This window comes from Hippoglossus hippoglossus, chromosome 20 (assembly GCF_009819705.1).
Source record: "Hippoglossus hippoglossus isolate fHipHip1 chromosome 20, fHipHip1.pri, whole genome shotgun sequence".
Lineage (NCBI taxonomy): Eukaryota > Metazoa > Chordata > Actinopteri > Pleuronectiformes > Pleuronectidae > Hippoglossus > Hippoglossus hippoglossus.
Window position 1 is genome coordinate 6,385,062 of NC_047170.1, and position 15,863 is coordinate 6,400,924.

General features: G+C 41.8%; 1 protein-coding gene across 1 annotated transcript in view; it reads left to right on the forward strand.

Annotated features, from left to right (window-relative positions):
- The window catches only part of LOC117753843 (retinal-specific phospholipid-transporting ATPase ABCA4-like), a 33,273-nt gene that overhangs the window by 6,508 nt on the left and 10,902 nt on the right, over positions 1 to 15,863 (forward strand). The window contains exons 8-25 of the mRNA XM_034572280.1: positions 1,363 to 1,452; positions 3,087 to 3,321; positions 3,490 to 3,629; positions 6,311 to 6,427; positions 7,100 to 7,297; positions 9,646 to 9,851; positions 9,937 to 10,113; positions 10,285 to 10,507; positions 12,025 to 12,246; positions 12,360 to 12,564; positions 12,715 to 12,792; positions 12,914 to 13,108; positions 13,717 to 13,894; positions 14,012 to 14,143; positions 14,292 to 14,431; positions 14,605 to 14,742; positions 15,031 to 15,209; positions 15,747 to 15,849. Of these exons, the coding sequence (XP_034428171.1) occupies positions 1,363 to 1,452; positions 3,087 to 3,321; positions 3,490 to 3,629; positions 6,311 to 6,427; positions 7,100 to 7,297; positions 9,646 to 9,851; positions 9,937 to 10,113; positions 10,285 to 10,507; positions 12,025 to 12,246; positions 12,360 to 12,564; positions 12,715 to 12,792; positions 12,914 to 13,108; positions 13,717 to 13,894; positions 14,012 to 14,143; positions 14,292 to 14,431; positions 14,605 to 14,742; positions 15,031 to 15,209; positions 15,747 to 15,849 (2,956 nt within the window). The remainder of the gene's footprint in view (positions 1 to 1,362; positions 1,453 to 3,086; positions 3,322 to 3,489; positions 3,630 to 6,310; positions 6,428 to 7,099; positions 7,298 to 9,645; positions 9,852 to 9,936; positions 10,114 to 10,284; positions 10,508 to 12,024; positions 12,247 to 12,359; positions 12,565 to 12,714; positions 12,793 to 12,913; positions 13,109 to 13,716; positions 13,895 to 14,011; positions 14,144 to 14,291; positions 14,432 to 14,604; positions 14,743 to 15,030; positions 15,210 to 15,746; positions 15,850 to 15,863) is intronic.

Consider the following 15,863-nt stretch of genomic DNA (forward strand, 5'->3'; position numbering starts at 1 on the left):
TGTAATAGCAATATGCATCCATTATCTGTTACTACAAATATGAAAATACATACAATTTGAAACTTTTGTTCAGTTTCAGAGTAATTCTCTTTTTTTTGTACATCTATAAGTTGTGGAAATGCTCTTCTTCATAACTTAAAAGCAGGGCCTCATTTACAGTTTATACAACTAACTTAAGACAGCGCTCCGAGGCTGTCTACGTGCTTCTTCAAATAGCAGCGAGAACTTGAGGCAGCCCGTCAGCATTAGCCGGGCAGACAGACTTGGCCTCTTTATGTAATTCGATTAGCAAGGAGACACTCCTCTCACTAGTAATCACTGGGCACCGAGAGTAAACACGGGCCACAGTGAGACAGCCGGCAACAATGGCTGCCCTTTGCCTCATCTCTGTCCAGGCACAATCCCAGGCCAAGTGTATTTAGTTTTCTGTTTCTTAGTCTGTTTATCTGTGAAGTAACAGGAAAACCACACACACACATTGTCCCTATGTAGATCTCTCACACACACACATAGGGATAAGGAGACACGTCAAACAGGAAGGATGTCTTCTCTGGCAGCTCTGTGTCTTGGCCGTGTGCTGCTTCCTGATTATTGTGCCTATTGTGTTGTGAGCAGGCTGGAAGATCCCTTAGCAGATCCTCAAGAAAAAGCAGTGCTCAGCAGATATTATGGAAACATACTGAATATACCAAAACATGTCAAATTTGTTCACTTTCTGCAACATTGTGAGATTGGCCTTTTTCAGCACAATAATAATAATTCAATCAGGCATTCAATTTAGGGGACCGATGTTTTGAGTGTGTGCCATTTGTTGCAGTTCCAAAAAAAAATCTGGATCTAGTGAATTTTGTTTCACAAGGGGACTGCGAGATGTATGAACTCTACTGAGTGCCATTTTAGTGTTTATAATAAAATTGCTTTGACAATGATGACTATTAAATGTTTCAATAGCAAAAAACAAAGGAAACAAGACCATGACTTAGATTGTTATACTGCAGGGGACAGACAGGAACTTACCAGAGCAAAGTTGCCTTCAGAACAAATACTGTAAATGATGCTTTATGCCACAAAACGTTATTTTTATTTTGTGAGACCGAAAACAACAGGAAACCTAAATTTGAGAATACTACTCATCAAAAATACCTTCAGCTTTATCATGTTACCTGCTCCTGCTGCATATTGGGTGTTATGAAGGGCCGGTATCAGCTCCTTGTCTCAGGTCAAAACAAAGAGACACCAGTGAGTGGAGGCATTAATAACAGCTTTGTGTCAGGAAGAAAGTTTCGAAATTTTTACTATCTAAAGGAAAATGTGTATATGAGTGATAGTATTCACATTAAAATTATAAATGTCTCTCTTTAGCTTCCTCTTGTTCTGGACAACCACTCTGAAGGCATTGACATTCACTTCTGGGTGCGGGTCATCTCTGCCGTCTCTGACAAACTACACGAGGTAAGACGTGGCCCGTAGCGGCCCCAGTGCTGCTCCATTGAAAAGTTCACTACCCGACTAATTTTAGCTATCAGGAAACAGTTGCTTCCTCTCGCTCGAGAGTTTTTACGCAAACACAGACAGTGGGGGGATATCATTCAGTGCGTATGAGGAAGGCTAAATCCAGCACAGGCCAATTTAGCCTCAAAAACAGATACATCATCATTTTGGGACCATCCCAAATGGAAACAACAAGGAGGCCACATGAACAGGTGAAGCCTCCACACATTGAGGTTAATGAAAAAAAACAGCAGCGATGATTGAATGATCTGTTTATTTGTCAGTATGTCTCTCAGTGACATTAAGGCGTCATTATTTAGTTTGGATAACCCACATCAGTGCGACCATGTGTTCACTTGTGTGAAGTGTTTTACAGTGTAGGTTTGTATTTGTGCAGTTATCCGTGTAATTTGTGGCTTACCTGCATTTTTAACACCGCGTGGATGAGTAGAAACTCTGCTTTGTTTGTTGTGGATGTTTCCATGGGATATTTAATGTCGCTGACAGTCTGACATCCTGTTGGCGAGACACTTGTCTCTGTCGTCGGGAAAGATGACGTAAGCCGCCGGTCATACCTCGCGTTATACAGTATAAAAATCAGATGTGACTTTTGGAAGATGACAAGGACAAAAAGTATGAATGGTTGCTAGCGGAGCATTGTTGTCTTGCAAAAAAGCAAGACAACAAACAAGAGATTTCATGTTGTTTTAAGCTTTGTCCTTTTTCAGATACAGTTTTAAGTGGTTTGTTTGGCTTAAGGAATTTCTCAACTCTTAAAATGGGATCCTTTAGTTTACCTGAACAATATAGATTGTGAAAATTCTGGTAGCTGTACATTATATATCTGTTCTACATGTTATTTTATTTTTAGTTGTAAATGATTGATAAAGTTAAAACTCTTTGCATTCAGTTAGTTTTTCTTTAATTTTGTGACTTTCAGTGGTGAATTATTCAGATCCTTTATGCAAATAGAAGCGCAACACCAACTTATTAACCAGTCAGGGCAACAGTGAACCAGTAAGTCATGTCTTATGCAACGTAAAATTTGTATGTTGTCTGGTGGCAAAATATTAGTGGTTTCTGGTTAAACAAAAAGGATCTTACCCCTTAACAAAAAGGAATCCTAGAATAACGTTGTCAGACTCATATAATAACCTGAACCTGGCAAAAACAAACACTTAAGTGGATGTACTTTGATATAGACCATTGCCCCATTTTATCACATGTAGCAGATGTCTCATGGTTGTTTGGGTATATTGTTGCTGCTCTGTAACGGACGGATGGAAAAGATTATTGTCCCTATCTCTCACATCCTATCTCTACCCCAAAACAGGTGAAAATAAGACACAGGTTTAAAAATAGTGTTCTTAAACATGTAAATCCACATTTTCCTTGTATCACCCTATTTTTCTCATTTGTAAATATCTAATGTCCGATATGTCGAAAGGTTTTTCTCATTGTGTAGTGACAGAGGCAAGCAGGGCAGCAGGTTCTGGAAGTGTAAATCCACACCAAGAACATGTCTCTTACAGAACTGTGGCCTTTCATTTAAAAGTTCCCCGCTATGTTCACGAGCGCTGTTTTCCTCTCCACAGTTGTTCCAGAGGAGCAGCACCAGGGAGCTTTTCCAGGTCATGACTCCTCTCTTCCAGAACAATCTGTCCTTCAGGGAGTTGATGGCCGCTGCCTCCCGCCTGGTATGTGGCTACACCGAGGGGGCTTTCTCCAGAGTGACCTCCTTTAACTGGTATGAAGACAATAACTACAAGGCCTTCCTGGGTATCAGCAGCAGCAGGGCACAGGGCCACTACACATATGACAACAGCACCAGTGAGTATAGACCATTGAGAGGACATTTATAGGAGCTTTTCAGGTTTATAATTCCTGGATTTGTTTCATCTCCAACACATTTCATCCAGTCTTTTCTGGCATTTAGCATTTTCGGATAGTAGTATTTGTAGTATTTGTATGTGTATAATGTTCAGTCTCTCCCTCCAGCTCCTTTCTGCAATGATCTGATGAGAGAACTGGAGTCCAACCCTGCCACCAGGATTGTGTGGAACTCTGTGAAGCCCATGCTGATGGGACAGATACTGTACGCCCCTGACTCGCCCGCTGTCAGACAGATCATACGAAATGTAAGCAACACATATTGTTGAAAGCATATATCTGCAACCGAAGAAGTATAGTAGCATGGTTTAATACATATTTGATATAGTGGAAATCAAAATCTCATAACCCTGTTAATACCACGTTCTGCAGAGCAACACAGGTTGAACCAATTGGCCAGGACTCTGCCTATTGTTGATTGATATAACACAATGAGGGGTTGTGGAAGAACTTGCTTGCCGTACGACTCTCTGGGGGAATGTTTTTGAGACAGGTGTTGTGCTTTACTGTTTTCTTTTGTTTTTTTAGCTTTTGCAGCTTAAGTGAATATAAGAGGGTTATAAGTATGTGGATTATAAGGTCAAAAGCACCATCTAAAAATGGAGAGATAATGAAAACTGTTTAAGAAAATAAATAAACAAGATTATAGAGATCACCACTTCCCGATAACTCCATGACCTCCCTATCGTTCGCTTTAGAACATGCAAGCCATACTGCAGTGAACAAAGCATTTCCCCTCAAAAGAGGATCAGCTTTCCTCATGTCATGTCCAGCCCTTTGTATCTAGATGTAGATACGAGTCGGTCAAAGCCCTTCAGAGGGGCAGCAGTCATGGATGGCTTGGTTGCAATGGAAGAGCACAAGCCGATCGACTGTGGTGACTACCACACAGTCCAGTGGCGCCATGGCTTTTTCAGTGTTATGTAAGCAGCAAGGGTCTCTCCTTATAGACGTGTGATCACACACACAAAGGGACACACACACTTGTACTTCCTCCTTCCTGACCTTTAATGCCCTCTTTGTTTTCCTCTTCCCGTAGATTGGGATCTTAATTGCACTAAGAAAGTAATGACCAAGGGGGTTAATCCATTACTTTACTTTACAAGACCAAAAGTATAACCTAAACAGGCCATTTGTCGTCTTCCTCTTGACTCTGTCATGCATAGTGCATTTCATGAGACCTCAAAGAGGCTTTAAACATATGTTGTTATGCCTTATGTGGCCACTCTTGTGTAATGTAAAATAGTATCTTATCTGCATCCTTCCGCTATACAGCTATTTGCTGTATTTCCTTACTCTTCCTAAACACTGGTAGGACAAGGAAGTTACGACAGGACGTTTAGTTTTGCAATGAATCATCAAGCTTGATATTTGAGTTTGATAAATTTTAAGATTTTCAATAAGTGACATTTTTAGGTAATTTTACTGTAAGATACATTAGACTTTATTGCTTTGATGTTTTGCACTTAAAATGGTATAATCCCAATAATAATAAACTACATTTAAACTGAGCATCCTTCCTTGTGCTGTTGTCCAGCACTTTATCGAATATGGAAATATGAAAGTCCTCTGTGATAACTAAGGAGTTACCTGGGAATCAAGACCTAGTCACTTTTCATGACCAGGTTGTCTCACAGATTATTTGCTCCACAAGAGAGGTTATGCGTCTGTGTTGGTCTGTGTCTGTCTGTCTGTTATGTAGTGATATTATATGTGTGTTCATTAGGGCACTGTTGGGCCTTGGCATGAGGCATGCGCTCTACTGAGTGCCATTCTAGTTTTTAATGGAGTTGCATTGTGTTCATGTAGAGTATCCTGGGCTTCACTGTGTTGTTGTACTGTTACAATACTCACAAGGTATGAAACATTAGTATAACACAATAAGTGCAGCATCACAATCAGGCAGCAGCCACTTCATGTGTTTGCCACTGGCTGATTTGAGGCTAAGATGCTTTAGTGTGTCAGAGATGAACAGTAATATTTGGTTTAGCAGATAATTGTTGAAGTGACTCAATTTGTTGCAATGTTATTTTTTACTTAAGTGTATGTGTGCGTATGCGAAGAACATCCTACATCTTGGCTAAAGCCACAAGATCTTCCGACTGCCCCCCCTCCACCCTGCCCAGCCCTCCTCCTTCTTCTTTCCCCTGCTATTTTAAACTGCCCCGGGGGAATGAGGAAGTGCTCACTTGTGGGAACCTGACTGAGATTCACTGGGCAGGCTGAATGCGTTCGGCCAGTTGTCACCAACGGCCTCCATTATCACTCCGGCACCATTGTCCCCATTGTCACCCAAAATCAGACACACACAAGAGGCGTTTAATTGGGTGTACTCTTGAGCGCTTTCATCCCCCACTGCACATGACTGAATACTGAACCAGCCAGTGATTGGTATTTGCCACACAAAGCACTGTACCCGCATACATCCAGGGTTTTAACGATAAGCGTGCAGTAAATATTTGACAATTTGGCACTGGTTGCATTTGTTGCACTGTTGCTGGTTATCTGAACAGGCCCGCGGGAATTCTTTGTGTGAGAATGTGTGTGTTGTCTTTTCAAAAGCCTGTTTTCACAGAGACTTTAATGTGGGAATGGTATGTAGCGGGAGATTAGAGGGACAGTGACAGTGTGTGTGTGTTTGAGTTCGAGAGTGTTGTGTACACATGTGCACGTGTATACATGTGTGGGTTTGATGTTCATTTTTATCTATGTGACCAAATCGTGTGTATTTGCAACTGTTGTGCACCCAAGTGAGGACACTTGTGAGAACAGTTTTGGGTTAATGATTGTTTTTGATAAAACTTTCCCGTTCTCTCCTTTCCCGTTCTCTCCTTTCACACACACACACACGCACACACGCACACACGCACACACACACACATGCACACATGCACACATGTACACACACGTATTCCCATCTCTCCTGCAGGCTAACACTACATTTGAGGAGCTGGAGAGGCTCAGGACAATGGGGAAGGCGTGGGAGGAAGTCGCTCCTCAGATTTGGGCTTTTTTCCAAGATGGAATCCAAGTCAAGATGATTCGGGTAGGACAATCTTCGTAGTGTCATCGAAGAATTAAACAGTACTCCAGAGGGGACAGGGACAGTTTATCAATCCATTTGCCTGAATTGTAGAAACTTTCTGTTCAATATTGGAATAGTTTGTGAAAAAAAACACAAGATTTTATGCAAAATCACAGCATTTAAATCACTTTAACTTAAGTTGTGGTTTAAAATGACACCTACATACCAGCCTTACTGTGCCAAATACAACATATATGATCAGGCTCTACCTCCATGTTGCCATTCAGTTGAAATCCAATGTTTAACAACTCTCCTGATATTTTACTCACCGATCATTTTGGTCAAGTTTTCCTTATCTTTGCAAAATATGCCACCTTTTTTTTTCTATTTATCACCCTGCTCCTTTACCTTTAATTAAGCTTTGCTATCAGCCCTTTCAATTTTTTCTATCTGATATAATAAATAAATATAGGAAAAATCAATACTTGGATGACCACTCATCCCTAAACAAACCTAGTAACATTATCATCACTTTGATTACTTTTTAAATTAAATTATTCACTATTGCTTTCTGTCTTTTTTTTTTACTACTTAGATTACTGTGTATGAAAAGTTACTGTGATCTTACAAGTGTCTCATCAACATGGAACTTTTCCTTGATAAAGGTGATTCTCCTGCTTCCTTTTGTTTTAGGACTCCATCTGTAATCCATCAGTAATGGATTTCATTGACAGAAGTCTTGAGGAGGCGCCCTTCTCCTCCAAGCACATACTCAACTTCCTGTACAACGGCCCACCAGAGGACCGCCCAGAGGACATGCCTGATTTTGACTGGAGACACATCTTCAATCTCACTGACCGTGTCATTCGGATGCTCAACCAATATGGGGATGTGAGTGGAAATTACTAGAAACACTGAGACTTTGTGTGTGCAGGACAGAACATTTTGTGCAAATCATGTTTGTGCTTCTCAAATACAGGCTGGAATTCATGTACATTATTAGTAATATCTATTAACCAGATTATTCGGCCAGTAATGTGTGGCAGCAGTGCAATACATAAAATCCTGCAAATACAGGTCAGCAGCTTCAGTTAAAGTTCAACATCAGAATGATAAAAAATAGGTGGCTTTGACTGTGACAGGATTGTTGGTGTCAGATGAGCTGGTATGAGTATTTCAGACACTGCAGATCTCCTGGGATCTCACCATTTTTTACGTAGATTGGAGCCAGTGTGCAGCAGGTTGGTGATGACACAAATATTCAGTAGCTCAGATAACCACTCTTTACAACTGTGGCGATGGGAAAAGCATCTGAGTGGATGGTCTGTAGCGGTAGAAGAACATGCCAGGTTCCACGCCAAGTTCTACAGACAAGAACAGAGATATGAAGTTGCAGTGGACACAGACTCACCAGTGCTGGACAGTTAAAGACTGGAAATACGCTGCCTGGTCTGATGAGTCTGGATTCCCATCGAGGCTGCTGATGGTTGGTTTAGAGTTTAGTGTCAACAGCAAGAATTCTTGGAACCAACCTGCCTTGTGATGGTAGTGTAATGGCTGAGTGTATGTACCAGCGTACCAAATTTTGCTGACTTGTCAAAGAGGGCTCTAAATATCCAGGTGAAAATAAGGTGTCAGGATAATTATTTCTTCTTTTCTTATCTTATCCCCTGTTGGACAGAAAGAATGTGGACTGCTTTTGCGCATTTTACTCTACCTAAAATGTCAAGCTCTAGGGCAGGTCTATTCACGAAATAATCCAGTTAGGCACAGGTATTGTCACTTGTTGATTTCGATACCACTGTGTGCGCAATAGCACTCTTGATGTCAGCTTTGCACTCTGCAATTTGTCTCCCTGTCCAGAGACATGGAAATCCACCCAGGTGGGCGAGAGCCACAGAAACACACTAGCTGTCGAGTCGCTTTTGTTTACTGCTGATGGAGTGGAGGGTTAAAAAAAACACATCACATACCTTCTCCCCTGAAGACCCTCCACATTTAAAGTGGGCCAGTTCATTTGAAACAACAAGTTAAAATCACCCGTTTCACTGCAGGGGCTAATCTGAATGAGAGGCCTATCGCTCTGGGGGGTGACACGGGGGGCACCTGGGGGCATGGCTGGGTGGATGGTTGGTGCTCTTTGTTTTTGTCCACGTTGAAGCTTACAGCACTTGAGTGTGACAGGGAGAGTGGGAACGATTGAGGCCGATTAGATACAGCTGCCACTCCATCCACCATCCTTTATAGAGCAACAACAATGACCGTGGGCTTGACGGCTGGTTGGCTGCATGTTGGTGGCATGCATGCACAGTGGGGCAGAAGTGAATGCTTTGGGTAAATTACAGGACGGCCTTTAAGATTTGAATCATTTGTTGTGTTTGTTTAGACTATACCATGTCTGTAAAATGCAGTATTTTGAATGCATGTCTCTGTTTGCACGGCAAGTTGTGTGTGTGCTTTGTGTTTGGGTGGGTATCTGTGCGTGGGATCTCAGTGTTAAATTGTTGTTTTTGGACTGCTTCCTCTTGGATCAAAGCCCTCCCTATTTGCATTAGCCTACAGTGAATGGATGGACCAGACATGCTTTACAGGAGATAAACAACCACTGATCAAATTTCACTGGAAATGTGCAAGTAGAGTGTGGCCCATAGGGATTTGACACCCTTTTTATACTGACCTAAGAATAAAATAAGATTTTAGTTAATACGGTTTTAGCCACGCCAGCAGCATAGCTCTCAGAAGTTTCACTATAATCTGGTGAATTATTTCAACACCTACATTTTAACAGACGTTCCTGGTTCTCAGGGGATGAATCCTAATGTGAGTTGTACATCTAGCACCAGCATCAGGTCAGGTTACCCACTTGTATGGTACAATATGGTACAAGCTAAACTGAGATGGTGAATACAGTAAAAACTTTATCAGCTATATTTAAGCATGTTAGTGTTATCACTCTTTGCATTTGAGCTCTGTTCTGCAGCCTCACATTCCCACTAGCATGGCTGGGGACTCATTCTTGTTGCATTAAGTGCCATTGGATTTGACTCACCAATTATAGAAATTTGGGTAGAAATCAAAATTCTTTGCTGTACTATATACAGTTTTTTTTTAACCCCACCACTTACTACATGCAAAATGTTGTTTTTTCTGAGCCTCCCCTGACTCCCAGGATTGACCCTGGTCTGAGATCAGTTCATTTAACACACCAGTCTCTGTCTTGTTCCCTCTCCCTCACCCAGTGTGTGATCCTGGATAAGTTTGTGGCTCTGCGTGATGAGGACAGCGTCACCCATCGGGCCTTGGACCTGCTGGAGGACAGAAAGTTCTGGGCAGGCCTCGTCTTTCTAAATATGTACCCTTGGACCACCAGTGTCCCGCCTCATGTCCAGTTCAAGATCCGTATGGATATCGATGCAGTGGAGCGCACCAACAAGGTCAAAGACAGGTTAGAATCAAAGTCAAGTGGAAATAATGGGTTTAGCACAATGATGATAGACTTTGACACTAAACATGAATGTGTATGTGCTCAGGTATTGGGACCCTGGCCCCAGAGCTGATCCTATGGATGACCTCCGCTATGTGTGGGGCGGCTTCGCTTACCTCCAGGACATAATAGAGCATGGGATCATCAAGACTCAGACGGGGAAGGAGTGGCCGCTGGGTGTTTACCTTCAGCAGATGCCCTACCCATGTTATGTGGATGATCTGTGAGTGGAATACTTGATCACTGGTCACACAGTTCGAGCACATTTAACACCCATAGCAGAATTCATAACCACAGCATTTTATGGTAATGAAGCTGATGGTTGTCATTACATGCATTCTGGTTGCTATGTTATTCTCATGCGTTTTATCTCCTCTCCCCCTCATCCATCCAGCTTCATGCTGACTCTTAACCGCTGCTTCCCCATCTTCATGGTACTGGCCTGGGTCTACTCGGTGTCCATGATAGTCAAGAGTATCGTTCTCGAGAAGGAACTCCGACTGAAGGAGACCCTGAAGGCCACGGGGGTCACCAATGGCGTCATCTGGTCCACCTGGTTTATTGACAGCTTCATCATGATGGGCACCAGCACTGCTCTCCTTACTGCCATCATCATGGTGAGGAACATTTACCAAAATTCTTCTCTCTATCTCATATTGAAATATTACATTTAGGAAAGTGTACTTATAATGTATTGTATATGTATATCAGCTCCCATAATGTGTGTAGATGTTGCTCCCCAATTTTCCATCACATTTCAAAATAACTTAATACATTTTTTTCCCGCTGTAATGGAATTTAGTTGCCATTTTCAAATTATAAACTTAATCCACCTGCAATGCTAAGGCCCCTTAATCATTTATTCTGCGTGTCTCTGTTCATGTGAACTACAGTATACAGTCGATAGTCTGGCTATAAACATCAAGAAATCAACCAGTTTTCCTGCAAATCTATCTTTTCCCTTGAATGGCATGATTAATGATGGTGACTCACTGACTTCATACTTACCCTATGAATCATTAATGAAAGAACTGTGAATACCATGACACCATGGGATGTCTGTCGGTGACCTTGCAGGACTGAGCTTGTCAACTTAGAACACTTCTACCTTGTTAAAGTCACAAATTCCTCTCATTATGGTAAAGTGGGCTGCTCTGACCTCTAGTGGTGTATTTGTGTAAAGCAATGATATTACCCCATGGATTACAGATGATTACCCTGAAGAGGTGTGTATTTCATGACACTCATTTTTTATCCTTATTTACAGTGAGTGAATTTACTTGGAACTATTTTTAAATAATTTGTACCCCAAATTTGTTCATAACATTTTAGGCAGCATGTAAGTGTCTAAAAGGTTACTTACCAAGCTATGATGTTCAGTACAAATTATTTTGAACAGTGCAATAGAAATCAGATTTAAATCTAAATACTAAAAAAAAGAAATTACACATTTGTCACCAAATAATGATTAAAAGAAATTACAGATTTTATACAATGGCGAAAAATAAATTACCAACATTCCAGACACTGGCTAAATAAGGTAATAAACTCAGTTCTAAACAATCCTGTGATTACTGTTGGTTCAAATTGAATCCTAACACAATCTGAAATTCAGTTTGAGATTCTTATCCAATACGTATCTAAGGCAGTCATGACCAAAACGTATGGATGAGGGTACATCAGGGGTCTGGCGACATGTCAGGTTAACATCATTATAATCCAGAGCTTTATGTCACGTATATGACACAGTGTGTGGATAAGATCATATACACATGAGAACACACTCTTTATATGAACGGGAATGGGGTTAAGAAACAATATTTTAAAATTCTGTTCAATATGGTTTATCGGAATTAGTTTGGTGCAAAATGCGTTTAATAAATTTGATCAAATACCATATATATATTACATTTGCATATAGTGTAGATCAACTTGCAATTTCTTAGTTTTAGGACTTAAGGAACTGTTTCAAAGGGAAAATCGGTGTTAACAAGCTTAGCAGCTGTATCAACGGCCCAAAACCAATCAACTTTCCGTTATTAAGTGATATATAAAATAATTGATGAAGTTGACTTCTGTTTGGTTTTCTCCTGTAATTAAAACATCACTTTGTCTGTTTCTCTCTGTCCTACAGGGAGGGAGGGTGCTGAATTACACCAATCCCATCCTCCTCTTCCTCTTTCTGCTCACCTTCACTATTGCGACCATCATGCAGTGCTTCCTCCTCAGCGTATTCTTCAACCATGCCAACCTGGCAGCGGCCTGCTGCGGCATCGTTTACTTCGCCCTTTACCTGCCGCACATCTTCTTCTTCACCTGGCAAGACCGCATCACCAAAGACATGAAGATCCTGGTGGTGGGTGTGAAATATAAAAGGCATAAAAACTAGATATTATATTGAATAATCAAAGTGAGTGTAGTCCATTATTACCGTATCAGTCTCAAACCCTATCATGCCCCCTTCCTCAGAGTCTGCTGTCCCAAGTGGCGTTTGGCTTTGGGACGGAGTACCTGTCACGGTACGAAGAACAGGGTCTGGGTCTGCAGTGGGACAACATCCAGACCAGTCCTCTGGAGGGGGACGAGTTCTCCTTCCTCACCTCCATCTGCATGATGGGCCTGGACACTGTCCTGTACGCTGTGCTGGCCTGGTACCTGGACAATGTCTTCCCCGGTCAGTGTATTAGAGACAGATGAAGGGTTTGGTTACAACTTTTGCTGATATTTGTAATTATTACAGATAATTTCTGGGATACAAGATGCATGAGTTATTTACATGTTTAAAGTAGCTCAGGGATTAAATCTTTTCTTCTTTCCTTCACAGGACAGTATGGAATTGGCCGTCCATTTTACTTCCCCTTCCTGCCATGTTACTGGCTCAACACTGTGGCTCCAGCTTCAAGTTAGTGCATCACTCACTGTTTACCCTCAGGTTCATCATGAAATCAATGTGTAATACATGTGTAAAATACAGAGCTCCCAGACTGCATGTCCATTTTAATTTGTTTCCATTTTTCTCAAAGGCAACGACAAGCTTGAGTTGGATAAAAAAGGCTTTGATAACCTAGTGAGCAAGAAGCAAGAAGAGCAGCAGAAAAAAGAGGAGGAAAGCCAGGAACAGGAGAAACCAAAGGAGGAGGCCAACTCATGTGAACACCAGCGGGAGAGGCCTGGGAAGGAGAACCAGTCTGAGGGCGAGGAGAACCAAGAAAAAGATGGTAGAATAGCTTTTATATTTGAAAAATCTTTGTAACTTTTGTGTCTGGGAACTGGTTCCTACTTTGCCATTTTCGTTGCGTGGGAACTCAATGCCCTTGTGTGTATTTGCACTTGCTGGCATATGTGAATACACAAAGCACTAGCTTCTCAGTTTGCTTAGTTAATAAGTGATGGAAGCTGCTTTCTTTGCATTCCAATACCTCAACCTCATATCTGTCCTGCTCTTGCAAACATGTTCAGGACATAAAATGACACCTTTGTTATATTCTGAAAAGAATAGTATGAAGAAATATGAGATGTTGATAGTGTCACTATTGATTATTTGTTTGAGATGATAAAACTTTTTCATCCCTGAGCCTCTGCTGACCCTAACACTTGTGAGATATATGCATATATATTTTGTCAATTACTTTTAAAGCACTTTAAACTGCAATTGATTAGTTTGAAAGGTGCTATATAAATAAAGTTTGATTTGTTTGTTTGCTTGACCGGTACAGTATGTCTGCTGTGATGTATTTAAATATGCTTTTCTCCAGAAGCGGTGTTCACTCCCAGTCCAGATAAAGTAGTAAGATGCAGTGTATGCTTTTTTCTTTGGTGTGTGCAGGCCAGCTGTTCTTTGAGGCAGAGCCGGCCGGCCTGGTGAAGGGGGTTTGCATCGACAACCTGGTCAAGGTGTTTGGCAGTAGCTCCAGACCGGCAGTGGATGGCCTCAGCATCAGTTTTTACGAGAGCCAGATTACTGCCTTTCTGGGCCACAATGGTGCTGGGAAGACCACCACCATGTATGTCACACAGACGCTGTACTAAACACTAAATGTTGACCATGTTTAGAAAATTGTCTATAATGTCTCTCTCCTTCTCTCTGCCTGTCTCCCTTTGTGTCTCCCTCTCTCTCCCAGGTCTATTTTGACTGGCATGTTCCCTCCCACCTCTGGGACAGCCACCATCTATGGCAAGGACATCCGCACAGACATGGATACCATTCGCCTGTCTCTGGGAATGTGTCCCCAACACAACATCCTTTTTCAACAGTAAGTAACTTGCCTCATGTTTCATCAAAACATGTATAAAAGAGGCAAAAAAAGCCAAAAGCCTCAACACTGCACATCAATTGTCATGTGTTGTTTTACACCGGTAACACGGTCATTGCTTCCACCTTGTTCTCTTGTTGTCTGTCAGTATGACAGTAGCAGAGCACATCCTGTTCTACTCACTGTTGAAAGGCCGTCCAATAGCGGAGGCAGAGGAGGAGGTGGAGAACATGCTGCAGGATCTGGGTCTCCCTCACAAGAGAGACGAACTGACCCAGAACCTCTCAGGTCTGTCTAGATGCAGGTGTACACATGAATGTATTGTTTAAACTGTTTCAACACACCTACACACACACACACACACACACACACACACACACACACACACACACACACACACACACACACACACACACACACACACACACACACCATCAGTACTGTATCATGTTCTGATTCAGGAGGCATGCAGAGGAAGCTGTCAGTTGCCCTGGCGTTTGTCGGTGGGGCCAAAGTGGTGATCCTGGATGAGCCCACTTCAGGGGTGGACCCCTACTCCAGACGCTCCATTTGGGATTTGCTGCTGAAATACCGTGCAGGTAACAAAGACACCTGCGGGCTAGTGGAGGTCCTCATGTCATGGTACTGCAGAGGTTTTACCATGTTGCAAAAATAGCTGTCATCTGCAAATAAAAACAATAACTAGATACTGCCCTGCATTTACAATAATGGGAAATTTGAGCACCACATATATTGATCCCTGTTTTTATTTTATTTTTTGTTATTTCTTTGGTATTTACATTACAGAATCATCAAACATCTTTCTTTATGTAACGTCCCTCTCTTCCTCACTTCTTCATTGTGCCGCTCTGTCTCCTGATTCATAGGACGCACAGTGATAATGTCCACCCACCACATGGACGAGGCCGACCTGCTGAGTGACCGGGTGGCCATCATCTCACAGGGTCGCCTCTTCTGTTGCGGTTCCCCAATCTTCCTCAAGAACTGCTTCGGCGCCGGTTTCTACCTCACTCTTGTACGGCGAATGAAACATGACGCTCTAAAGGTGAGCAATGTTGGTGTGTATTTGGGTTAAAATGACAAGAAATGTGAAAGTTATATTAAAATGTAGGTAGGTCTAGGAAGGAATTTAAAACAAAGTACTTGGAAAGCCACCTAATCATTATCAAGACCACTTATCCTTTGAGGGTCAAGGGGGGGCTGAAGCCAATCCCAGTTTACATTGGGAGAAGTTCGGTACACAATGGTCAGGTCACCAGTCTTTCACAGGGCTAATATGTAGAGACAAACCATTCACACTCACATTTACCAGTACGTGCAAATTCTGGCCTTAAACCCTTGTTAAGAATAATAAGTAAATTAGCACAGAAAACAATTAACTCTTATGTATCCCTACTGAAGTGGGTGTATCCACATGGCAGAGGAAATAATATCTAATTATTTAATTAAAGACATTTAACATCAGACTAATACTATGGTTTTAACAATGTAGTTTGTTTGTAAATGAGTCCTTGTGATAAGGGGATATTAAAATGATGAATGAGATATGATGATACTAAAAAAGTCACCTGTTCTCCCCCAGGTTAGCTGCGACTGCACAGAGGATTGCTACTGTAAATGCTCCAAATGCTCTAAGTTCAAAATGAACACAGAGGAGACGCAGGCTGCAGGCAGACAGATGGACGGTAAGATCAACGCC